Raw genomic sequence first — 27,116 nt, 5'->3', positions numbered from 1 at the left:
TCAGTAGACATTCTTTTTGCTAAACATCTTCTGGATCTAAAGCCTTTTTCATAGAGGGACCCGGTAATCATAACCCTTCATATCTTAGCTGTTAGCGTGAGCCTGCTCCTCGCAGGAACAAGAAGTGATGACACTCACTGGAGTTACATGTCATGCAAGTACATGCCATGGAATTTTTTTGTACAAGATTTTGCAAATGTACTTTGTTGTAGCATTCCGGCTGGCAAGTAAAATGGAAAATTTATAGCTCAGTCCACTCCCTTTCTTAGTGTTGTGTAAATATATTCTAAAGCAGACTCAGTTTAATGCTTTATGAAATTGGATTTTGACTGCTGCAATTTCAGATACTTAATTGCAATTATAAGCTCTGTTTTCAAAGAAACTGTAATTCAGTAGAGTCGCATGGTCCAAAAGGCGTCCTTCTGAAGAGAACAGTAAATGTGACAGTTCCCAGAAATGTTAACCTAATATCTTCGCTGTCTCTGCCATTTACCATAGAAGATAATGATCAGGCATGGAAGTGTTAGAAGTATTCAATAAACTCCTCCCAGGAAAAGTGGCATTTTGTTTAGTTTTCTGTGGTCTACTCTTCCATGACTGAAGAAGGAGGCTTCAACAGTCCACAGTTCCAGAGCTGACATCCAAATAACCCAGGAAACTGCCAGGGCTCTTCAACAGAGGAAGTTGACGAATTGTGTTGTAACCCAAGAAAATCTTACATTCTAAACATGGCTACTCAGTGCCTTTTTCGACGATTCATGAGTTATTGCTATGGATTGATGCATAGCTAATCTCCCTCCCGCGTGGAGTGTCTTTGTAACACATTAATCCTTAATCAGCTCAACGCAGTGATGATTGGGCAGATTGTAAAAATGCTTCGGCTGGTGTACAGTAGAGTAAGAGAGTTCAAGAAATTTCTTCTACTTGTATTAAAAAAGGCTTAGAAGTTTTGCCAACATGGTAAATTCAGTTAGAGACTTAAAAGGCATTTCTGTAGCAGCGAAACCCATGATGTATAAATTATATCAGTAATATCTGCATAGGGACAGGTGAATCCTAACCCTGAAAAAAAAAGGTTATTTTATAGTGATTAAAGGACAATTTATTTCGGGATACAGGTATATGCATTCCCGTATTACTAACCCACAGCTGTATCTGTTAGGAGATGCTGCCAGCATAGGAAACCTAACTCACCCTTTTGTGAAACAGCTTAGAAGACAAGATAAAAGAAATGAGAGAACCACATATTGCCCTCTTTCTGATTCAAGTTTAAAGAGTCAGATGAATACCCTGAAATATCACACAAAAAGTTTTGACTTCTTTTTTTCCTTCCAGAACTCTTGGACTCGAACACTCTTCTACCAAAGAAAGTCCTACCTCTTAATCATTAAATCACTGGCCAAGATTTTTTTTTTTTTTCCTTTTTTGAAAGAGTCTCCATTTTTCAACCAAATGTCATGCTGTATTTACCTTGTCTAGTATCTTCAGATACTTGCTTCAGTCCTATAGCATTCCATCAAATTTAGTACAATCTGCGAATACTACCACAGTGGTATTACATTTAGTCTCTTTCCTAGACAATTTCTACAAACATTAAATAGGAAAGCCATTTTCATAGATCTGTGTTGTCATACTGAAATAGCTCAGTGTTTACATTAAATGTTCCCCCAATTTTTTTTACTAAGTCTGAATTTTTAAAGAAAAAAAATCGTAATGTTGTGGATATGCTACCCTCCTGCTTCGTAAATGCACAAGGCGCACACAATCACTTTGGTTGTTTGTAATATTTCCTTATGTAATCTGTGCTACAGAAATCACACTTAAGATAACACAAATTCGTATCATAATTTTAATAATCTTCAAGAATAGCAAAAATCTGGTAAATTTATGGAGGCAGACAATATCAGCAGGCTCAAAAGAGGATTAGACAAACTCACGGACAGCAAGTCTGCAACCAGATACTAAAAGAACCAGGCAGGAGTAAACCCTCCAGCATCGCTAATCCAAAAATTCTGGATGCTGGAGGAGAACAGGGGGAAACTGTTACACACTTTCCTGAAAAAGCATCTCATTTTGCTAGTGGCAAGACAGAATACCGGGCTTGATGGACCATTAGTCTGAGCCAATAGGGCATTTCTTATGTTCTAATGGAAAACCTAATTTATCTTTTCTAAAAGCCAATTAGACACCACAAAAGACAGATATTATTCTCAAGTTTGGAAAATCTGTAAATGGAGATGCAAAGTTAGTAGCAGTTAGAGAAATGTAACGCATGTTAATTGAATGCTAATTATATGTGCAATTATTTTGGATTATACTGAGCAGTAAGACTGTGTGTTAGAAGATAGCGTTCAATAGAAATCCATCATCTGAAAATCTGAACAGAGTGATTGGACTCCCCTCTATCATTTGGCATATAATTTTCTTTAGTTTTACATGTTGCATGATTCAAGCTCATGTACAAAACATCCTTCTCATAATCTGTATTTCAAGTTCAATTGCAATGGACATGCAGAGGTGGAGAACTGGTCCCTTTTTACCCAATAGGGCTGCAACGCAGAAAACACTGATGACATGGGAAATACCTGAGGCATATGGGGAGATGGGATACATGTCATCCTACTTCAGGTACCATTTTACAGAACTATCTGGAATACATCCTAAAGTTCCCAACTCATCATTCAGAAAAATGGAGTAAGCTCTGTGAAACGAAAGGGTCAAAATTGTGTCATTTCTATGGTGGTGCAAACACAGCTTCATCAAGGGCCCGATAAAAGAACAAAGCACTGGAAGCGTTACAACAGCAACTCACATCCTGGAGCAGCAGGGTAACACAGCTTGAATTCCATGATATGAATCTAAGCTAGCAAGTATCTGAAAATCCCCTACAAAAGGTAAAATCCTGATTTATGCAGTAAATGATGAAAGCTTACAACCCATGCACTGCAAGGGAGAGAAAAAAGAGAAAGAAAGGCAAAAGGAGTTAAGGAAAAAAATTACTTTTAGTATTAAAAAATATTATTATTTCTGCTGTTCATGGCTTTGCTATTCTAATCTGCATCATTTCACTGAAGTTGGTTTAAAGGACAATATTTTCTCACCTTTGTCTTAACTAAATTTGGATGCCTGACAGTTTGAATGGGATTTCACCTGAGAAAATATTATCCTTTACACATCTTATTGCTATTTATGCTGTTTTTTTCCTTAAATTAAAATGGAAAAATATCAGGTCAATCTGTAACACAGACATCCTGGAATTAACATTGCGTATGCCAATTTAGTGGCTTATTCATAAGTTTCATTCATCTGCCTTTGTGGCTGTGGAAAAAAGAAAAGATGCAAAGGCTTTACGAAAAAACCAATCCTTAGTTCATAGAATATAGCATTATCATAACAGAAAAAACAAATAGTTACTGAAGCATTTAATGCCACAGAGGCGGCCAGAGAATGCAAACAAGAAATAGATGTTTCAGAGAGGTATTAATGCTAAACATTTCAGACCACACGTTCAAACAGTGGCTTCCTCATTTCTGCTTTGCCAGTAAAGCAATGGTAGAAGAAATGAACCCAGGTACTATATTTTCAGGCATCAAGGTGTCTAATTAGTCACAGGAAAACCTATATAATAAGCAGCTAAAAATGAATGTGATTACAATTTTCTCTCCTAGCATGCATCATCATAGAGTTGGACCAAGGGAGACTTAAGAGGAGGTAATTTACCTCATACAGCCCTGGTTCAGCAGAAAAAAAAAATGTAGGGAAAGCAACACGTGCTCCGTTCCTAATGCCAGCTGTTTAAGTAACTGCCACCAGCAGGAAAGAGGGTCAGAAAGAGAGGAGAGAAAAGTTACTCCAGTATTTCCGTATTATTTCCTAAGTCTATCTTATTAGCTGAATCTGCATACACAGAAACAAAGCTCAGGCAGAAACAAATCCGTAAATGACACTCTAAAGAATTAAAGTAGGGTGAATTTACCATTTATTCTTGCTACAGTGCCAACAGAGCCATTCAGCTACTCTGCCCAGGACTGATGTCCTCTAATGAGATTGCCACTCGAGTCATTCTTTTTGGTTTTTCTGAAGGACTGGAATCATACTGGCAGTCATATAAGCCTTTGGATTTTACCAGGTCTGAAAGATACGTTAAAAAGTAACATTAACAGATAAGAACCAATCAGCTGGGTCATTTAACACACTTAGAATAAGTTACCAGGGAAGCCTTCTATTTGATCTACACTATTGTGTGGGTTCTACCTATCCATCTATCTAATTCAACAGTATTTGTTCTAAAAGTAGAACACTTATGCCTATTCTAAATAAGTATTCCTAGTTTGCATCTAAAAAAAGATCCATACCTGATTTAGTTTAAATTTGTTCCTGCTACATTTTAAAGCTTTCGGCATTGTCCAATGCCTTGCAATGGAGCCAGATGTTCATTAAGTCTGATATTTCTCCTTCACCAGAGCCACCAGTCTGCAGTTCGCTAAAAGGAAACATCTTTTCATGCAATTCAGTGGCACATCATAACAGCTTGTGATTCTCAGCCCATTTTATTGAACAGTCGAAATACAGCAAAGTAGGTCATCATCATCCCCCTGTAAGGTTTATCAAGGAAGTTCCCCAAGTGGAAGCTCAAAGACTAGATCAAAGCCACACCTCGCCTGACACTCTCAAGGATCCCTCTAGGATGCGCTTCCTTGCGAAAGGCTCTTGTTAGGTTCCACAGGAGCTTAAAGCCTGCACAAATGAAACAGCAACAGTTCCTTGTTGTTGTACTTTACCGCTCCTTGAAACACGCTGTTATTCTCTCCAAAGACTGTAATTGAAAGTTATAAGTTATAAAAACTGATTTATTCTTGCTGAAGAACTATTTAAAATGATCCAAACTAACTGAAATTTAACATTTAAAAACCACATCAATAGTTCTATCCTCAACATTTATTTAAAAGAGGTTTTGAACAGAGCAATATGATATAATTTAAAAACGAATTCAACACTTCTTTTACTCCCTCAGAGAGCAGTTATTGCCTGTCATATAATTAAGTGAATATGCCAGTGACAGAATACACAAAGCAGCAGGGAGCGCAGGAAAATACTGAAGCTTGTAGTGCATGAGCCTTTCGGCTCACCACAGTGAGAAAAACCTGTCTACTATATCAGAAAGAGAGAATTAAAAGACATGATCAAAAAAAAGGAAGAAATTGCCAAGGAAAGGCTCTATCAGTATATTTCATACTGTGTGTGAATCAATCCAGATGACACTCAGTGAATTTTATGACACGTTACAAAACATACTGTAACACTATTTCACATAAACATTTATTTAAAATCAGTAAGTCAGCTAAAAATAATAATATACCTTGAATAGCTACGTTGAAAGATGTTCATGTAGCTTCAATCCACACTGAAGAGTGTAGTATCAAGAATTCATCTACTCTCTTCAAATCAGCCTAAAGTGTGTGTACAACTGTAGACACCTTTGACATTTTATTTTGAAAGACAATTATGAGACCCTTTACAATAAATACAAGGAAATAGGTTCTTCCTCATCTCTAGACGTGAACAAATTGAATAGAAGCTTCAGACTGTTGAATTTTGCTTCTGAAACAAACGTCCTTATAAGTTATCGTTCTAAATATGCAGATTCCTCAAAACAAGAGGAGATGTTTAACATTGCAACTACAAAGCCAGGAGTCTTCCCCAGGAGATAGAGAACTGGCTTTAGCACACTATATTTTGGACACCACAGCAGCCAGTAACGCTTCGAAGAATATTTATTAGCCTGTCTTGTTTCCACTCACGGATCTGGTGACACAGTATTCTATTCTTAAGCAATGCCATCAGAGGTCATTGTCTGTGTTCAGAAAAAAACCTACAAACACGTTTGACTGAAACATTTTAGCTAAAAATATTTTCGTCTATAATTTTTTGAAAACACCTTGTAAAACAAAATTCTTCTTGGAAAAAAAGGACCTTTTCACAGATTTGGGTATTATTTCATTAAGTTTCAAAAGATATTCAATATTCAATCTACTCACAATAATGCTGTTCAGCATTTCTTTTCTCTTTTCTTCATATTTGATAAAGGCATCTAAGACCAATATTCAGACTGCTTCTGAGGAGAGGCGTTGGTCCTCAGGGAAGTATTCCCTGCCTTCAAACTTTCTACAATCTGTGTGGTAAGAGGCCACTTGCCTTCAACACTGAGTGTGAACGCATATATCACATTATTGGCCTGTACTTAGTCTATGAAAATCGTGAAAGATGTACCAAGCAGTCCAGATGTCACATTGGTAGACTGCTGGTAGCAATGCTTCTCTGAATACCAAGTGATCTCTAACCAAGATTCATGAGCACTACGGAAAACAGTTTCCAAAAGGAGCAAAAAGAGTAGAAAAAAAAAAAGATTTAAAGTAACATCAGATCAATTTATCACAATAACTGACATTCAGGGTAGAATGATAGCACTGCTACATTGGCACCGCCTCTTCCCTTCCTTTCTGGCCGTTTCATCTATTTCAATTCCTTAAGCCCAGTACAAGTTTGTTCCTACAGTGGAGGAGACTATTTGAACCAGTGGTCTACCCAGCACGGTCAACCAACAAAACTGCCAGAGCGCTGGCAGCCCCGTGACCGCAGGCTGAGGGAGGCAAGGGAATGGTTGCGTCCATGCGCATCTACAGGGGCCAAGGAGGAGATCGGTATAGGTGACAGCCAGCTACAGGTTTTTCTTACTGTCCTCCACTTCACGGGGACTTCACGGGAGTTATTTCTTCCATGGTGATTTTGCTATGGCATTATTTATTCCCATATTCTGTAAACAAATTTATTGACTTTTTTTTTAATCTGTTGTTGAAAATTCTGAAGAAGGTTCATGAACAATGCCTTTGGAACCTTAGACTAAAATGGCAGAAGCTAAAAATGAAACCCTAGCATAGAAGTCAGGTTATGAGCAAAGTTAATAACACACTAACCCCTTTTCAAGAATGCAAGCAATTCTTCATGGTCTTGCAGGGGAGATAAGCACAGTCACAGAATACTAAAGTCTGACACCAATCTAACTGGGCCACCACAGGCACTGAAACTCTCTGCATGTGGCCACATTGTACTGTTGAGGTATCTGGAAACAACAATATATTTTGAAGAAACATATGGTATATGACAGAAATTCAGGTGTGTTTCCTCAGAGCTGAGTTGCTGTTGTATCACCTGTGATGAATTCCACTCTTCAGGATCCAGAGGTAATGAGCAAATTTTGGTCCTGTGACTCTTCTTGCTGCGATGCTCCACATAGGAGAACATTATTCTGGAAGCTTGCAATTACCATGGAATTTTGCTTAGGGATTTTTTTTTGTACCATTGATTAAAAATAATCATGAAATAAAACTATGGCTACTAATTGTTGAAATTGTAAGGGAATATATTGAGATGATTATCGACTTAATGAAGCTGGCATTGAAATACATTTTGCTGATCTGCTTACTCTGTGTACTGTGTCTTCTAACTGAATAATACGCTCTGTTTTTACTCAGCCTCAGTAAATAACAGACTGATCTCTCCTGTTTGCAAATGACAGCAAACACAGTTCCAGGAAAAATAATAAAACAAACAAGCGCAACACGCAATGCAAGTATCAACCATTAATTTCTCAGTGAAAGTAAGCTTTATAGAGAAATGCTTGTTTCAACATACTCAAACTTGATGCCAATTCGTAATTACTAATCTAATTCTGAACTATTTACTAAATAAAAATAATCTGGGATGCAAATTTCATATGAATGTCTTTTTCAAGCGCAAATCCACACAGTTTGATTTACAAAGCTAAGTTATGTGCACCTTCTGAAGAGGAAAAACTAAACCGATCAGTTAAAACTGTCCACAGTTCCTCTAATTTCAGTAAAGGTTACTGTCCCTGAACAAGTGTTTCAATGCATTTTGTCTTGTTCTGTCTTTATTTACCATGTGTATTGAGAATAACCTTTATTCATCAAATGAGCATAGAGGGAAAACTGACTGGTTTTGAATTCCTACCACCCATCTACCATAACTATTCAAAACTTTGCCTGTGAACACCCACTCTCTTACTTCATGTATATATTCCAGCTTCACTTCTCATCTTCCCAATATAAATACTCCTTTCCAGGCTCATGAAATATTGCAGCGTACATCTTAAACCACTTCTGATCTCTTGATGGATATAAGCACGCCCTTGCAAGAAAAAAAAAGCGAAGGGCCAGAGCCTTGGGTCTAGACTACTGTTTGAAGGCTCCTAGTGTGGAGATTAAGCACGAATATAAAGCATTTAAAGGTGCTTCCTAGAGCTCATCAGAAGGCTATGATCTCATGTGGACATAGCCAGGCTGGCACCTAAATGTGTGCCATGATAAGAAAACTACCCAGAACGAGCTGGTTTTTAAACATACTAAGTGTAGCATATGCTACTCTTCTGAGACAAATGATCTGTCAGTAACAAATACAGATGATTAAAGAAACCTAATATTGTTCTTAATTTGTACAGTATATACAGAAGAAATTAACTCTTGAGTTCCACAGATGATCAGTCTGTAGCAGTTACTGGCATAACTTTAAAAATTACTTATGTCCTAAATGGTGTACACACATTAAATAACCAATCACAAAACATGAAGTAGATTTGTAAGTATTAGCATGTGCCCTGAAACAAGAAATGTCATTACCTTTATGATTATTTTAGCTTTCAGAAGGCTGTGTTAACAGTAACATCGAATGATCCAAAGGAAAAAGAGGCGGTTACCTGCACCTAGAGCATTTGATTTGAAAAATCTTCCAGGAGCTGCAATATTGCAAAGCTTGAGTGCAAACATGCAAATAAACATTTACATAAATCTACTGAACATATCACTGCTATAACTCCTGGTAAAAAAAAAAAAAAAAAAAAAAAAAAAAAAAAAAACACCACAACAAACAAAAAAAACCAAAAAACAACCCCAAAACCAAAAAGCAAACCCCAGATATTTCCATTACATCCTTCATTATTCAAATACTGTGCTCAGTAAAGCTTTTCTAACGCCACTGCAAATGGCTGCAAATTCTGTTCCAGTTGCCATGAAGATGACCAAGATGCACAAAGCATAAGACACAGCACAATTGTCCTTCCATATTCTAACAGTATTAGGATATTATCCTTGTCATTCTCTGGATTACTTCTGCTTCTGTATCCTGTACAGATTTGACCAATTATATTTGACAACTCTATGTTAGTATATGCAAACAGATATCTGTAATGATATTATAATATTGTTTTGTCTTTGAGGCATTTAACATTATCTTCACTACTAACAACGCTACCTAATGGGCAGATGTCTACATTATAAGGGAAATTAAAGTAGAGATTAGAAGCGATACAGTTCATTCTTGCTCAGTATTCTGAGTAGGAAAAGAGTTTGTTAATTACAACATTTAGTTAGAAATGTTACCTAGAAAACACAGGTAGATGGTTCCAGTCTCTCCACTCTTTTACCACTCTACTCAGAAGTCATTACAGGAACAAAACTTCTTAATGTAAAAGCAGTGGCCCGAATCTTATGAAAGTCTACATCTAATTTCAGTTTTAAGCAGCTGGTATTTGTAACAGAACTATTTTCATCTTGGAACCTTAAAGGGAAATTGAGAGATTTGTAAAAATTTAAAAGATCCTCTAAATTTATAATGTACCATCAAGAGTACACCAAGTGCTTGTGTCATAAATGCCTTTAAATTCAACTGTGCTGCTTTTCTTTGCTCTTCAGCAACTTATTCAAAGAACTGCTGCACACAGGAATGAGGTTTTCTTGCAAAAACTGTTCATGCAATTAAACAATGCTTAACTAAAATACGCTTTTAAAATCTTCAAACAGAGAATAGATCCTATAAATATTTATGCAAATAAATGCAGTAAGTTCATCACATGCTCAAAGAGAAGCATGCGGTTTCGCACTATTCCATTAAAACACTATGCAGGGATCACGCTTGTAGTACAGTAAGCAAAATGACTCTAGGACTCATTAAGTGCCCAAGCCCCCCAAGAACGCCATTAAAATGTCCCTGAGAATGAGTTTTCACACTAATAAAAAAATAAAATTAACTTATACTACACCCTCATTAATTTCGCTAAGTTGTATCAACAAAGGAGTGGGTGGTACTACATTAGAACTTTCAAAAACTTTAATAAGCTGGTATTAAGAAAACCGCATTCTCACAGAATAAGATGCAAAACAATCAGATGGATTAGAATTTTGACTGAGGTAAAAAGCATTACATACAAATGGTCAGTTCAGAGTTTGGCAGTTAATTCTGGACTATCCTGATGTTTCTCTAATTGGCTGCTGTTGACTGATACAATTGTGATATGGCAAAATTGCAAAGTGTAAAGCAGTATTTATCTACTCGTGACAACTGAACAAGGAAGGTTGAAAGGAAAAACAAGTGTTAACTAATGTAAAACACTGTGGGGTTTTGGAAAGAATAACATAAGCCATTCACATATCAAAATGGCTTAGAACAATTCTGATATAAGTTAGTAGGCAACCAAATCTTCTTTCTGGCTTGTTCTATTTTGAGCTATTCTAGAAAGGTTTCCATTTTTATTCTCTCTAGTTATATTGCTACTGGTTCTTCCCACTATGTTCACTTCAGTTAAAATGCACTGATGTCACAAAAGTGAAACTGACTCTGAAGGCCTGGGCTCTTCATGCACCCAGGACACTGAGAAGCACCACCTTGTTGCTGTCGTGGGTCACAACACGGGTGGGACACGACTCTTCTGCTCTAAAGATTATTATTGCCCCACCTGAACATACTCCAGCCTCTGCACACCTCTGCCCTGAACACCTTCACCTCCACTTCATGGCTAGCACAGCACAGGGTAAAATAATCTATGATAGTTAAAAGATTGAAGTACAAAAGAGCTTCTTAAGGGTGACTTAAAGGGGTAGGGAACTTCTGGAACACAAAGTAAATGTCAAAGTGAGAGGGTGCACCTTCAAAGCTCACCCAATGCACTGTATTTAAAAATGTAAATTTAAAAAACTTATTAGAATACTAGATTTCACATTAGCATTTATAAAGTACAAGTTCAGAGTCCTGTTCATAATTCTGGTAGATCCCTTTTGCAGTTTAATAAAAGAAGATATTCAACATTTGCATGTGAGTAAAGACCCAAGGGATGTTTTTTTTTTAGGGTCCGCATATGAGTAAAAAGTGCAATGCTTTGGCAAGTCCTTTGCTGTTACACAAAAGAAGGTTTTAATATGATGTTATTTCAGAGGCATAAATGAAGCATTAGGGAATTTAACATTTTAAACTATCAGCAAATCAACTGGCATGTAGCTGAGTAGCTTAGATCTGTTGTCATACTGTTTGACCATTTTACATCATGCACATGCTCTTTAAAACAGAGTGCAGCAAAGACAAGGCGCCATGTGTGCTTTTTGTGTCAAACAATCTGTCTGTGCTATCTAATACTAACCTATCAAAAGAACAAAAAAGCACTGCATTTGATAAACTTGCATATTTTACTATAGAAAATATTAAAATTCATGCCTATCGGTAACAGAGTGTCTTAGAAGATATTAAGTGAGAATCCCATTGGGTGCAGCAGGCTGCAGAGGAGATGACAGCAGTCTCAGAGACCCCAAAATTCATTACTATCTCCCAGCGAGAAAAAGAGAACTCTAAAAGGCATTCCACCATCAGAAATTTTCGTACTGATGAAATAATTTTGCTTAAATAATTAAAAACATCAGGAACAATGTTCAGATTCTTTATTCATCCAGTATTACTTCCACAGGCTTCATGAGAGAAAGCAAAGTATAATTTACACACATGAATTTACATTTCATGCTTGGTATTTTTTTCCATTCTGGAATTGTTTCCTGAATAAAGGCAGCCTCCCAATGAGACAAGAGGATGACAACTGAAATTCTACCTTCATGAATCTTGATTAGTGAACCTTCAGCACCATGAACTTTTTTATGTAGCGTAATTAACGCTGACAGCTACGGATTAGAAGCTATCAGGCATTAAAGTATTAAACCGCCACTTCTCTTCATATCACTGAAAGAAAAAGATTTTGCTAACTCCCTGTTTTTATTAAATTACCAGTGACATATTAGCTTATTTCTTGTACTGGAATTTTTAAACCATCAACATACAATAAAGCCCTATTTACAAGATCACATCAAGGTATTTTCACTTTTGCTGCTCAAAGGTTTCTTACAAATAAATTAATTTACTCTTCAGATAATACTGTAGAAGCCATAACTGAGTCCAGTCAATACCAGACCCAGGACTTAGCAAAGTGGCTGCACAATATTCTTGGCTCACGCTCTCTTCCTACGCACCCTCAGCCATTACTTCTCAGGTATTTACCATCCCCCTTCCTGCAGAATGTTTTTAACTACATGAATGTATGCAAATCCATCTCTTTGCAAAATACAGCTTGATTTGTTCATAATTACCCTAAATGTGAATAAATTATTAATAAACAAGCCAACACAAAGATATGAGAGCAGATATTCAGTTTAGAAAGTGGTTTTTGTGGTAAACTGCAACAGTGAATTACCCAATTTAAGATTAGTTCCTGGGAAAGCACAGAAAGAAGCAAACACTGGGAATGCTCAAGGCACTTCCACTAACCTCCGCACACTTCAGATCTGGGAAAGAAAAAGTTTGTGATGAGGGATACAATCAAAGACCCAAAGTCTAGCCAGACTTGCAGCAGAATTAGCACTGGAGTACCTTTATTTTGGGATCATCCAACAAATCAAAGAACTGTGTCATTTTACTAAAGGACAGTTAATTTATCTAAACTTGACCAGGTAAGCTCCAGTGTATTAGTAGCCGACAAACAGGGCTAGGGAATGTTTTTGCTAGCTTCTACAGTAGTTTTATGAGATACTTCATGTTAGTGGAAGCTCTTCAGAGATAATTTGAGAGCCTAGGGAAATCGGCATTTCTCCCCTTGTACCTCAGCACCAGATGGAGCATCTACCAATTTCCTCCCTCCTCCTGTTTCACAAGACAAACCATCCTCAGTTTCGTTCCAGCATGTTTATTAGCACATATGATATATTTTGTCCCAAAATACTTCCTTGAGGAGTTCCAGCTGTGATGTATAACAGTACCAGTAAAATAGTATTAGAAGGTGGGAAAGAGTGGTAGGGTTGTTTTTTTTTTTGCATAAGGTCTTGTAACAGAACAGTTTTTCAAGAGTTGAGACTTGTCTTAAATGGCTGCCTCGCTTCTGAACCAACGTCATGACAAGCTATAAAAATAATGGCTGTTATTCTAAAATGGAAGAAAAAAGCTGGCTAGATACGCATATCAATACTACTTTCAATTAGTTGCCAAATTATTCTCTTTGATACTCAAATACTCCATACAGATCTACAGCAAAACAGCATATTTAAATCCACACTACTACTACTACTTACTAATTTGGTAAATGGGGTTCAGATGACTACCATTTTTCTCAGATTTGCCTCCTTTTCTTCCTCTCAGACAGCTGTCTGTGTGGATGTATGGTCAGTGCAGACTCTATCTAGATTTCTGGTCCTCTTCCAGAATCAAAGCTAAGGCTTTCATTCTGCAGGGAGCTCCAGGGAGCCGGATGGGCACAGCTGGCCACATTCCCCAACAGAGAGAGGACCGCACATGGGGCCAGCAGCAGAGGAAGGGGACAGAGCACAGCAGCAACGTCTGGACAGGAGTCGAGCAGCTAGTACAGGACCCCTGAGTTGGTGGGTCCTGTAGAGAAGGCGATGGAGATGACAGAGAAACTTTGGTGGAAGATTTGGGCAAAGAAGAGGAGAAAGTTTCGGGGACATAAGACAATGGCTTTGATGGGAGATCTTGATGACAGTACCTAGAAAGGTAACAAGGTGTCTAAGTACAGAGGTGAAGAGAAGGAGATGCGTCCGAGCTGGGAACCTGGCTGTGAACGACAGGAACAGTTGGGAGGCAGGACTTACAAACATAGTAGTTTCATGGAGCTCCAAAATAGCAAGCATCAGGAGAATTTGAGCTCTGAAGCAGGACAATGAGATGCAGACTTGGGGAAAGGGTTGTTCTGGGGTGAAAGGCATGGAGAAATTCAGACTTTGGACAGCAAAAACTCTGGGATAAGATTACCAAGGCACAATACTGTACCTGACACCCTTAAAAGTGCGAATGTCCACCTATCTTCTGCCCCCTCAAGGGAGGACATTTTCCCATTCTTTTTTGTCACAGGCCTAGCTAAAAGAATAGTAAGGACACTTCATGGAAACATCCAACACTGACTGCATCTGTTGGAGATGACTGACATTTGCTTTCTCCTTGATCATAACATTTCTGCTAAGTTGTGAAAATATGAATAAAAATATAAACAAATTAAAACGAAGCATACATAGAATTGTAAAAGTGTATTACGAGATTGTTGTTGCATTATCTGTTGGGTAAACAGAAAATGCAGCTGTCTAACAACAGCCATTGAAATTTGTAAGTATCCCAATAAAGTCTGCTTCTTGTTGCAGCTACGGCCGGTTTCAGTTCCCATGGAAACAGATGATGGATTGCCAAAAATGAGATTTGATGTTTTAAAATAATCAGTGATTTGAACTAGTGATTATTATGAAAGTACTGCACTTTCTTGCAGTGAAGAGGTATTATGCTGGGAGTAGGAAAAGAACACATGGCAGCTGGCAGACAGCAACAGAGCTGTTAAAATTCTTGCAAATGGTACTGGTTGCTGAATGACAACGGCAAATGCAGTTTCTTGAAAAATCACTGAACAAAATCTAGCAAAACTGTATTTTAAAAAGTGAATAGCCTTTGAGGTTTTAGAGGAAAATACAGAAAATGTTGCTGTACAGATCTTAGCTTCAATGCTTTCAAGTACTTTTCCCAAATAACGTCTCCTTTATACCTCTATTTTGAGAATTCAAGTAGCCAGGCACACAGAAGCTAGAAATTGCTAGAAACTTCTTCTCTTGCTTTCTGAGCTATGAATTTATTTGTCAAGTACACATAAGGTTCCAATCCTACAAATAAGCTACTACAATCAAAGACAAAATGTTGGCAACGTTCAGTTTTCCAGTGACCAAAGGGCAGGTCCAAAGGGGACATACGTCTGGGAGGGATCAGTGGCAATATGAGAGGGTTTTGGTGGGAGTTTGGATTGAAAGAGTCAGTAAGATTTTGGGGGAAGAAAGTACAGAAGAGTGAAGCAGCTCATGGACCAGGCGTGGGGGTTTCTCTGATCTTTTGGGGAGGCTGGCTTCCGTTCCTACAGGCCTTCACACTAAGATGGTGATGCCAGTGTTGGCCACACTCTCAGACACTGGCACTCCCTCTGCCATGTGACTGAAAGCTGAAGACCACCGTTCCCAGACCACAGTCTTCACAACTCCTCCTCATCCACCCTCTCCTTTTCCTAGGATTTCTGACCATTTCCCCAGGCCATGCCATCTTCTAAGTTCCTCTCACCATCTTTTCTTTCCTCTATCAGGGTTGAACAACAGAAGTCGTCTCTCTCCCAGTATCCACAGACTTCACACATGCATTATCTTGACCCAGCACTGGTTTTCTTTATTTCTGTGCTGACAGCATGTATCAGCCAGGTGGAAGGGGATGAAAGGCACAGACTTCCTCCAGCACCTCCCTTTCTTATCCTTTCCCCTTGCCACTGCTATGATGAAAAGTACGCTGGATCTATTCTGCTCTTTCCCCACAACAGTGACAGGAGTTTAGAGGGAAAAGAAAAGAGAATAAAGCTGAGCAAACAAGTGATGCTTTGGTCACTGCAATAAACAGATGCCTTGTTTGTCTATGTGAAGAATTGTTCCTGACATGTAAAACAACAGATTTGTGTAATATATAAAAATAGCCACAGGCAATATATTAAGAAATAAAAGGTACTGCTAACATGCAGTAGACAAATAGATTTTATATGAATATTGGCAGAGTTTGACTCTTTTCTCACTTCTAATTGCAAGATGCCTTTACAAAATTTCACTAGAGCCAAAAATCACCCCTCTCATACAGATCAGATAGACCCATGAAACCTCAGACAGGACATTTGCAATTTATTTAAATTCATTTGGAATCTGTTAGATGAAGGCCAAACACAAAACAACTAAAGATTCCACTCACAACTAAGGATCAGAGATAAGCCACAGGCAGGCTGCCAGCTTCTTCCTTTCTCTGTAGCATTAATTAATGTAAGGTCTGCTTCACATTTGCTTCCAATGTACCAAATTCTTTAAATTCAAGTTGAATACCGTTAACAAAGTAGACACGATGCAAATCAACCACAAAAGCCATAATACATCCCCAGAGTGCAAAGTTCTGTGTTTTTTTTTTTCTTCCTGAATCACACAACAGTTTTCAATACGAAAGCACATCTGCCAAAATGATAGGCTTTTAAAATTATTTTACATAAATCCGTATTACAAAATAACAAATTTATATGTCTCAACACCTTTGTACATCCTATAAGAATGCACTGGAATCATGAGGAGAGGAAACTAATAATCCTTTGTAGCATACAGCCAGAAGTACTGACAGATACATTTTACTTCAGTCAGTTCTGATTAATAACAGTTAATTGGTAAACATAAAACATTGCCTTCTGCAATACTTGATAAGTCACAAGCATTTTGCATCTACTTCCATAAAAACAGAGATATGTGAGGGGTCATAGGAGATAAACTGTTCCCAGGGATTCAGGAACAATTGCCACTTTTTAGGCACAAAGCAAGGGTTTTCTTTTGCATATCTGCTCTTAAGAATGACTGCAACACTTTTAAGTAGTCTTATCTTGGCTGCATAACAAAATATTTCCGTTTGTAGACAGTATAGTTCAAAGATGGACAGAAAAATGTTTTTCCACAAAAGCACATTGCTTGTTAAAGGATTAGGTTTTTCATTTGTCCCTAATATCATAATTACTCCCGATTAGGAAATGCAGCAGATGCAAGTAGTGAGCCCCAAAGCACAATGACAATGAGACTTCATACTTACCCGTCCCTAAATTGGATATGATTTTTTAAAAATAGTGTAAGTTCACTTTCAAAGAGTAATGTTATTGACACTTTTTTGTAGTCCATATTTTCTCTCTCAAAGTACATTTGTCCCCAGAAAGCAACAAACTCATAAATCAATTTCTACTGCAAGCTGTGATAACTAAATCATACTTAGAGCAAAAAGGTTTCCTTCAGTTGACGCTTCCATTCCCTTTGTTTTACAAATTCCAAATCTACGATTAATAAATGCCGTGGCACATAAAATGATTTTGTTCTTTACATGTGATCATCTTCAGAAAAACAATATCCAACAGTCAGATTTTCCTCTCAAACAGTGATCTTTAAAGTTACATTGAAATTTATAGCTGTCAAAGATTGTGCTGAAAGGTACTGAGGCCCATTAAACCACAATATTAGTTCCAAGCATCCACTCTTTCTCTATAAAAAAATACAGATTTTACAGTGCTAGCATAATGGCAACAACTTCCCCGGCTTATAAAAAATACATATATTAAAACACCCTCTGTGGTTTGTGGTCCAAATTTGTAATGAACCATATTGGTCAAATCCCAAAATGTGCCTCGCATCTCATCAGTTGGAGTGTCTCTCTTGGGAAGAATCCACTTCCAAACGAGCCCTGCTAAAAGGTATGTTCTTTGGCAGTATTTTTTTTGTGGCTGTCCCTCTTCCACCCTGTAATGGGCTGTGTTGCTCCTACACACCCTGCATTCAGCACTCACAGGGTCCCCCAGTAAGATTCAATCTTCCCCTCCCTTCATCTAATCAACACATGAGGTTTCACCCTAAAAGTTAAGAGGTCTGAATAAATAAATTTTGAAACATATGTTTAAAACTCATAGCTAACAAATTCTGGGCAGAGAGAAAAACATTGAGGTTGAATTGAGACAAGTCAAACAGATTTAGAAAATAATCCTGGGATTTGCTTACCCTGAGGTGTTAACGTTTTCCTCTACCGAACACAGTAGACAATAATACTCAAAACAGTCTGCTGACAGCATCCAGGACTACTCAAACCGAGTACTTGAAGAGATGATGGGAGATTTCCCTACAGTCTTTCATATGCATACAGGCCTTGGGGATAACAGTAGAATTTTATGTAAGATGATTCCTAGTGCTGCCTGTTCCTTCAAATTGAAATTACTCAATGCAGAAGTTTGGTTAAATAAATGAATGGCAGGGCACTAACAAATTTCAGTTTAAGGAAATAATTCAGTTCTACAAAATATTCTTCTTCTGCAGGTACTGACTTTAAAATTAACATGGAGGCTGTAAAAGGTACAGACACACAAAAACAGCTTATTGGTTTTTTGTCACATTTCGTACTGCTGAGAGACATCACTCCATAATGTTAGCAGACTTAAGAGATCTGCAAACTTTTTTTTTTTAGTATTGCTCAGCTAATACACTGCAGAGTTGACAGTCTCTGAATTTATTGTTTACCAATGCTAATCATCACAATTTTAATTAAAGTATTATCCAGTGTATGTGAAAAGTAATTATGTGCAACTAACGTAAGTTGCATGACAGGCTCATATTTGTAGAGAAATGCATTGCTGTCACTAGAACTGCTTATATAAAATGAAGTGGTGTTTGTTTTAAAGTGAAAAATGTATACATGGCACATTAAGTGAGCTGCTATCATCAAGGCAAAACCTAATATCATGCTAATATCAGCCCCAAATCTGATGTATTCTTCCTAGATATTTTAATTTTTCTCATCTTTTAAAGCCTGTTTAGCTACAGCTACTTTTCCTGAAACTGTGATTAATATAGTTTCAATTTTACCTTAACAAATGGCTAGTAAATCTGTACCAGCTTTGCTTATTTGCAAGGTATTATGAGTGTTCAAAACCACAGCAAGCCACATTTGACATTTGCTTGTGCCTAACATATTTTCATTCCAGAATCTGTCAGCACATTTAGTCTCTAAGAGTTAGCAATGACCACACACATTCAAATGCATAATGAATTGTTCTTACTGCAAAAAAACAGGCATTACACTCATGTACACCTAAAGGCAATGGAATCCACCTTCCCTGTCTAGTGGGATGAAGCGCGTTTGTAAAATGTTTTGGTTCATTAACAGTTAACTAAGTGACAAAATGTCCACCCAGCTGAAAGGGACACCCCAGAACTGCCTTTATATGTCAAAAAAGAACTTTTCTGGTTTGTGTCAGACATAATTCCACTAACAAAAAACATGAGTTAATATTCATCTAACTGCAGCTTACTAAGGGAAAAAAATAGTTTCACTGTAAAAAGTTTAAGACAGTAATAATGCCTTCTTAACAGAAGTTTTCTTCTTAAAGAAGAAACCAATAATAAATGATTTAATGGCTAGAGTGAATCTTTTCAGTGAAAAGTCCTTCACTTAGAAAAAGGTAAAAAAAAATCCTTTAAGAGTACTAAGAAGTTAATTCCTCAATACCACAACTGAAAGGCAATTGTAGACCTTGACTGTGCTACTGTCCTTTGTGCCTCTCCAAGCTACTGTACATGCCTCGTCTAAAGGAAGTTCAACGCGCTCTGCTTTTAAGTCTGATGAAGCACACCCAGGCAAGGCAAGCTGAAGACTTGACATCTCAGAGCAGCAATTTCTTTTGATGCAGTTACCTTTGGAAAGGCTATCGTCTTCTGTAAGATGTGAGGGGAGAAAGGCAAAATCACCCCATCAGTCAAGACCCTGGATAATAGCACGGTTGTAATTCCACATTAGTCTACTGGTGTATTTGGAAAACATCAGTCTAAGTGTAACATGAAGTCTTGTCTAAAACTTCTGGGGAAATTTTCATGAAGTATAATAATAAAAAACTTCCCAAACCCTCATTCCTCTCCTTGCTTATCTTCTCTTGCTGTCCATCTTTTGATCTTCTCTTCAATTCCCCACTTTGTATTTTTCTAGCATGTACAGAGCTTCCTTCTGATGATCTCAATACACCCCTTTAAAATACCAAGCTGAGGCTCTGGTGACAGATAATGCACAAAAGACAGAATGAATATACACGCACACTGTACTAAGTGAGGGGGCAAAATTTCGAGACTTAAATTTTTAAATACACACCATTGTGTCACAGAGCTCTGCTGCAGATTTGTGAGTTGCCTTAAGTCATAAACTAGAACAACCACCCCGCAAGTATATGGAGGACATTTGCTTCACTTTCATATATTATACCGGGATTTGTTGACTTTACAAGCTTACTTATTTAGGAGGATCTTATCATGCTACTCTTGTTTTTATCTGAGGCTTTTAACAAAATATTATGGCACTAACACCACTAAAATTGGAATTAATATGTAGTTATTTGCTGCAAAACTCCACGTTATACTGCCAGTTAAACAAAATATGCAGTTTGAAAAAAAATTACCTCCATCTCAAAGGAAACTTTCTCCCAGAAAATGTCACAGCCAGGCATGCTCATAGAGTAGGAACACCATTCTGACTCAAAAAAAGGTGAAACCTAAACTATCCACTGAATCATTTCCCCATCCCCCCCCCCACCCCCCCCTCCCCCGACCCCCCCCAGCCTAAATTGATATTTTTCAGCCGAAAGATCAGTAACAGAACAGGAAATTACAGGTTTCTTAGACCTGGTCGGCAGAATTAAGGAATATCCGTGCTGGTGAGACCCATCAGGAGTCCTGCGTCCAGCTCTGGAGCCCTCAGCACAGGACAGACCTGGAGCTGTTGGAACAGGGCAGAGGAGGCCCCAGCAATGATCCGAGGGCTGGAACCCCTCTGCTGGCAGGAAAGGCTGGGAGAGCTGGGGCTGCTCAGCCTGGGGAAGAGAAGGCTGCAGGCAGACCTCAGAGCAGCCTGCCAGTACTTAAAGGGGGCTTGTAAGAAAGATGGCGACAAACTTTCTAGCAGGGCCTGTTGCACTAGGACAAGGAGTAAGGGGTTTAAACTAAAAGAGGGTAGATTCAGACTGAATACAAGGAAGAAATTTCTTACAATGAGGGTGGTGAGGCACTGGCACAGGTTGCCCAGAGTGGTGGGAGATGCCCCTTCCCTGGAAACATTGAAGCTCAGGTTGGACGGAGCTCTGAGCAACCTGATCCGCTCATTGCAGGGGAGTTGGACAAGATGACCGTTAAAGGTCCCTTCCAACCCAAACTATTCTATGATCTGTTTGAACTGGCAACTGTTTTAACATGTATAAATAATTATTACAAAACACAAAGAACAAACAAGAGTCTTATCTGACATATTGTAAAGTATCTTTAAAATAATATATATAGCGATACCAGAATCTTTTGACAATTCAGCAATTCTGTTATCTTGGCTCCCTAGAAATACCCTACTTTGGGAATGCTGAACAGCTGGCAGAACCCCTGTCCATAAATACGCAAAATACCAGTAAACAGTGAAAGAGAAAGACATCAGTATTTACTACCTTAAACCTGCTAGCAAACCCTACTACAGAGCTAATCAAATTACATTCCTTGAAACATCTTACGAAATATTTTTCTCAGAACTACTCCTTCCTTTTGATCTCTCACGTTTCTCACGTAAGGACAACTCGGCACACTGTTTCCACATTAGTGAAATGTATTCTTTCTAGCGGTGACGGTAGCCCTGTGTAAATAAGCATCAGGATCATTATTACAGCATAAAAATGGTGCAGTGTTAAGCACACGCACATTAAGGCTTTTGCGTGAGTTAGAGTTAACTTGACAAACTATTTAAATGAATTGTTGTCTTAGAAGTTGCTACAGACAAAATACTGGGCAATGCCACATACACCTGTATTCAACGAGCACTGATGAGAAGTTATCGGGTACCATAACCACCACCACTGTCCTCATTTTTACCACTGCTTATTTCCTCAGTCTGCACACACTGCAGCGATGGCACGCTTAGAAATCATGTTTATAGCTGACAGACTAGCTGCTTGATTTGGCCAAATCATTGTAAGCTTGTTTAAGGGGATTAAAAAAGCTTTATATTGATTTAACAATGTAAGGTACTTTTAAGCAGTTTAAAGAGCATTCATACAAGGTGACTGTATCAAATTAACTGATCAGTTTAGCAGGTGATCCAGTGTAGACTGATGCTAAACCGATCAGTTAAATTGATACACCTCTTTGCACACAGAAAACATGATGTTAAATGCAGAACTTGCTCCACAGATAAGAAACAGAGTTCCCATAAGACATTTTTACATTTCTCGGTTTTATACACATCCTCTCCGTGTCTCAGGTTTCCTGTATTTTTAGGGCTGTTCTACTTACTTCCAGAATTTCACAGCAATATGTGAGTGGCTGCTGTATGGTTTTTCCACTGCTTGGAGGGAGCAGCAGACCCACTGCACAGAGCACGCTGATGACTGGTATGTGTACCACAAGTTCAGGAAGTGACAGATTTATTTGGCTTACTCTACCACACAGACCAAAGTTCCAAGGAGGTTCACACTTTCAACATGTGTACTTCTACTGCAAAAATATTCAGAAATTCCCACACAGGACAGACAAATGTCCTCAAATCCTTTCAGACAACATTTCTGAACAGGGAAATAAAATGTACGTGGAAACCTTTAAGTATATTTGACCCCTAGTATAGAACAGAATTTTACTGTTTTCCCATTTGTAAGCTTACCACAGTGCTATGAATTACAAGTGATTTTAGGCTAACAATCCCGACAGGGTAGGAGTAAGAGTAAAGCATAGCATAAGCAAATTAGGCTTTTATATTAATGAATACGCTTGCAATTTTCCCAAACTGTAAGAGGACTCACACCAATCTCATTTTCAGACACTGCATGCTTGCCCAGGTCACTTTGTTCTGTTCCCCAGTAATAGTTCCCAAGAAACTGTCTGCTACCTGATAACAAGGCTTTTCCACCATCTGCAAATTTTTGATTTGTGTATTCCCAGCATTGACAAAATAAAATTTGTAATGTGGCAGGACTGGAGGAAGTAGATTCTTAATGGTTAATAACTCAAGATTTGTCACTTAGTTCACCAAGAGATTGCCCAGAAACCCATTGTTTCATCTTCCAGCTTGTTTCCCATCAAATTACTATTAAATTATTCATAAATTATTACACAGTTGCTTCATATCCCTGCAATACTAATTTTAAGAGTTTCAAAGAGCCTGTAGCACTAGATTTCAGGTTTTAAAAAAAACACTTAAGCAGCAGTAAAATATACAGTACAGATTAATAAAATTACAATCCAAGAAGAGTTTTCCCTTTCTAATATAAAGTCTAAAGACGCACCATCCCTTCTGGAATTTACCATCAGGGGCTACCACAACTGTCCCTTTAAACATATGAAAATAGAAGACACAGATAAAAATAACCACCACCATTCTTGGCATTTCAACAGTTTCCTAATAAATTAGGCAACTAAAAAAAGGTTTTATTTATCTTTTTTAATCTTACAGCTAACCTCTTCAGCCTCTAAATAAAACTGCGCAGGTAAGAACACAGGATGGCTTAATAACTGTTTCAGGAAAGGATAAATGAGCACACCTTGAGATAATAGCTAATCAAAGTGCAAGTACTGTGCCATTAGTGGGGGAGTTGCTAATTAGTCAACAAGAAATAAAACTGCCATTGTAGGCTAAAAAAAAATAAGCAATATTTAGAATTTTATAGTGAGGAAAATAGTATTAAGCATAAACCCATGTAAAAATAAAAATCAGACTCATGTTAAAAAAGAAGAATCTCAGTATTCATGAAGTTAGTCCACTCAAGTAAACGTAATTGAGAGACGAGCATTTACTTTTCCAAAATGTATCACGAAAATGGACATTGTGAAAGAAGTGCAGACACTGTGCATATCTAGTCCCTCATGCTGCACCAGAACCATTAAAACCACATGAATTATTTTGTCAAACTGCGTAGGAAATTCAGAGATGGTCTTAAAATAGTCATTTATCTCAAACTTTGTATGAGCAAGGCTACTTTATTCTCTTTAAACTTTAATTAGCATACTTAAAATGCGTTTTCAAATATAATTAATGATATTTTAGGGTGGAGGCATTTTGAGCTTTAAATTGACTTACATTCTGCTGCTTGGGATAATCTTGTGCCCGTCTCTAAACCATGTCACTTGTGGTCTTGGATAGCTGAGTATGTGCAGGAAGTTTAGAACTGCAGCTTGTCCTTGAGTCACTGTTTTTCTCTGGTTTGTATCCATGAAATTTCCCATGTCTGCAAAGAAAAAATGACACTGAGAATCCTGGAAGTTCTCGCCTCTCTCCCCCTTCCTTTTCAGCGGACAGAGAAATAACTAAATAGTCATTGGCATTGCTGCAATCAGTCAATATGACACTACAGATCATAAGACAGTTTTGATCAATACAGATTTGGATGAACATAAGGCATAAGGCAAATCCAAGTGCTGTAGGTGCACACAACAAGGGCGTCAGTCAGCAGTACTGCATGGCCTCGCTGCTCTTTTGCAATAACTGAGTCCGTTTTTAACTGAAAGTGACTGCATAATGGAGGTTTGTTTTGTTTTTGTTTTTTCAAATAAATCCTTGCACAATATAAAAGAAAATCCCATACAATGCAAAGGAATGCAAATGGTGCATATAATTTTATCAATTTTTTGGTCACCAATTTTTTTTGATCCTTTTATCCATAGCTAAACAAACAGACAAGCAGCTTTATCACTTGCAGTCAAACCAACGTATAGTCAGATCTATGCAAATAAACCATTATAACCAAATGCACATCAAAATAACAAGGCTATAGTCACATTGGCAGCTATTAGGTTTCATTTCATAGACAAGTTCACGTATCTATGGAGTCCTTCTAAAAAGTCACTAAATGTTTTCTTCCTGTTTTTCTTTCGCCTTTTGTATCACATTCCTACCCATTAAAATAAACAGGGCTGTAGGCTCCTCCTTATTCACCTTCTATGCTTTTTAATTTGCTTTAAACCAAGAAGCTGACACACACAGAGAACTGTTCTGGTTTCTACCACTGAATTCCACTGAATTTTTTTTGGACCACAGGGTTCTTTACAAGTTCTCTGCTGCAGAGAGTGATGCAAATGACTCTAAAACACAGAAGACTACTATCAGGTCTGTGGATGGCAGGAGATGAGAAGAGACAGAACAAGAGCAGAAATTAAAAACACATGGTATTTTAAAGAAGCTTTAATCATCTTTGTGATTTTCAAGTTCTTTATTCAGACATAATCAGCATTGTACTTCCTCTGCTGCTCCATATTTCTTACAACTGTAATCAGATCATCTACTTGAAAAGAAGTTTCATACCGTGTAGGTGGATCTAATTAACTTCACTGTCATATTATTTTATTCTTCACAATCCAAGAGTTTTTAAGCCCATTCTGTAATTAAGATTTACTCAGCAGTTTTCTCACAAATATCTGTTCCCATTCATTTAAAGTAATATGTTATCATGTGCTGAGAACATTTTTTTTAAATTATTTAGCAAGTTGCCTGCTAATTCAGAGATCTAAGACATGAAAAATACCTCAGATCTTTCTCAATACATGTTATACTTGTGACTTTCAATTTGTCACTGCCTTGGCAAAAATAGTTCATTTCCTGTGAACCAATACCTTCCGACTTAAAACATCTGACACACAGCTCCCCGTAACTCTTGATGACTGGATAAGATGACTTTAGTAACCCCTTGGAATGCTTCTCTCTGATGTGTTTTCAAGAACAACCAAAAAGTAAAATATGGTAAAATATCAGGTACTTCATTATGTCCACACAGCTTAAATGAATTAATTCAGATGGAAAATGTTAAAATACAGAAAAAACCACATGGTATCAGTAGCTACCCTGGGTAGAGGAGAAAGAGGATATTTAAAACTTTGATTAAATCTGTGGGAATAAAGTGCTAGTCTAGCTGACAAGTTTCACTACAGAAGCCATGCAGGTCACTACAAGTTCAAGACCAAAGGTCTCCCAAAGTCATATATGATCTGCTCTGCTTTGTTTCAATGTCTTTATCAGTGAAAATAAACAAACTAATAAATACACTGCTTAATTCAGACAGAGACGGTTTAATAGATAGCTTATTAGCCTTGTTCAGCAATGCAGAAGTACAAATTAAATCGGGGGAAAAAATTAAAACCGAAGAAAAGTAAACGATTTCTTTCTCTCTCCAGAAGAACTAACTGCATGCAGAAAAAAGCCTGGAGAAACAGAACACTTCACTGCAAATCTTTCCCTCATTCAGAGGAGCATAATGTTGTCTTTTCCGGAGACAAAACTCTTCAGCAGCAGCATCAAGGTAAAGTGTTCCTGTGCCGCCTCCTTACCAGCACTTTCTCAAGAATTTCTCCCTCCGCTACGCCAGCACAAGTGCCTGTACAGCTGCATAGGGAATCAGCGGAGGAGGAAAAGAACTATTTTAACAAGCCCTACAAAATAATTGTTGCTCTTTTTTAAATTTTGCTGAAGTTTCCCAGTCCATAGCTGCACAAAGAAGTCTTACTGCTGAGCGTAAAGGGATAGGGTGCTACATTGCAATACAAGCGCGGGAGGGATTAGTGGGATGGAGGAGAAAACAGGTACGTGTTTCTCTGGTGCTGCTACCAAAGCCTTTGTCCCCTGCAGTCACACGTGCAGATGCAATGGCAGAGCCATCTAGACTAATCTGCTGGCTCACTGCTGCAGAACGAGAAGCATCTCACCTCCACCTTCCTCCGGCTCCATCTCCCCCTTCTAGCCTTGCTGGAGCTCCCTCACCCCACTCATAGCTATGCTCACTCACACCAGCTTTCATTAAATCCTCTGTGACCTGATAGAATTTGCTATAACAAAAGAAGAAGAGTCAGAAAAGTCCTTGCAAGGGTCAGACACAGGTCAGAGTGAGCACAAGATCACTAGAAGGAGTACACAGCAGGGGCATAAGGGGTGATAGAAGACAGGGAAGGAAAACCCCATTTTAGCAGTGGATTTTTACATTAGCTCCCAGCATCTCTGAAACAATCTCACTGAGAGATCAAACATCAAAATACTGGTATTACTGACATTACAGATATAGTAACACAATTTACTGTAATATAGTAAACTGGTGAACATGATACCAAAACTTACAGAGTATCATTTGCAACTGTTTTTGTTTCAAAAACACAGGAAAT

The 27,116-nt window shown here is 37.9% G+C and overlaps 1 protein-coding gene across 2 annotated transcripts in view; it reads right to left on the bottom strand.

The window, feature by feature from the left end:
- Positions 1–27,116, bottom strand: part of SDK1 (sidekick cell adhesion molecule 1) — a 429,398-nt gene that overhangs the window by 272,432 nt on the left and 129,850 nt on the right. For both annotated transcript variants that reach the window (XM_075436492.1, XM_075436493.1), the window contains exon 4: positions 24,052–24,199. In XM_075436492.1, the coding sequence (XP_075292607.1) occupies positions 24,052–24,199 (148 nt within the window). The remainder of the gene's footprint in view (positions 1–24,051; positions 24,200–27,116) is intronic.

The sequence above is a fragment of the Opisthocomus hoazin genome, chromosome 15 (assembly GCF_030867145.1).
Source record: "Opisthocomus hoazin isolate bOpiHoa1 chromosome 15, bOpiHoa1.hap1, whole genome shotgun sequence".
Lineage (NCBI taxonomy): Eukaryota > Metazoa > Chordata > Aves > Opisthocomiformes > Opisthocomidae > Opisthocomus > Opisthocomus hoazin.
The sequence above is the reverse complement of the archived record's forward strand: the minus strand, read 5'-3'. Positions and strand labels throughout refer to the sequence as shown.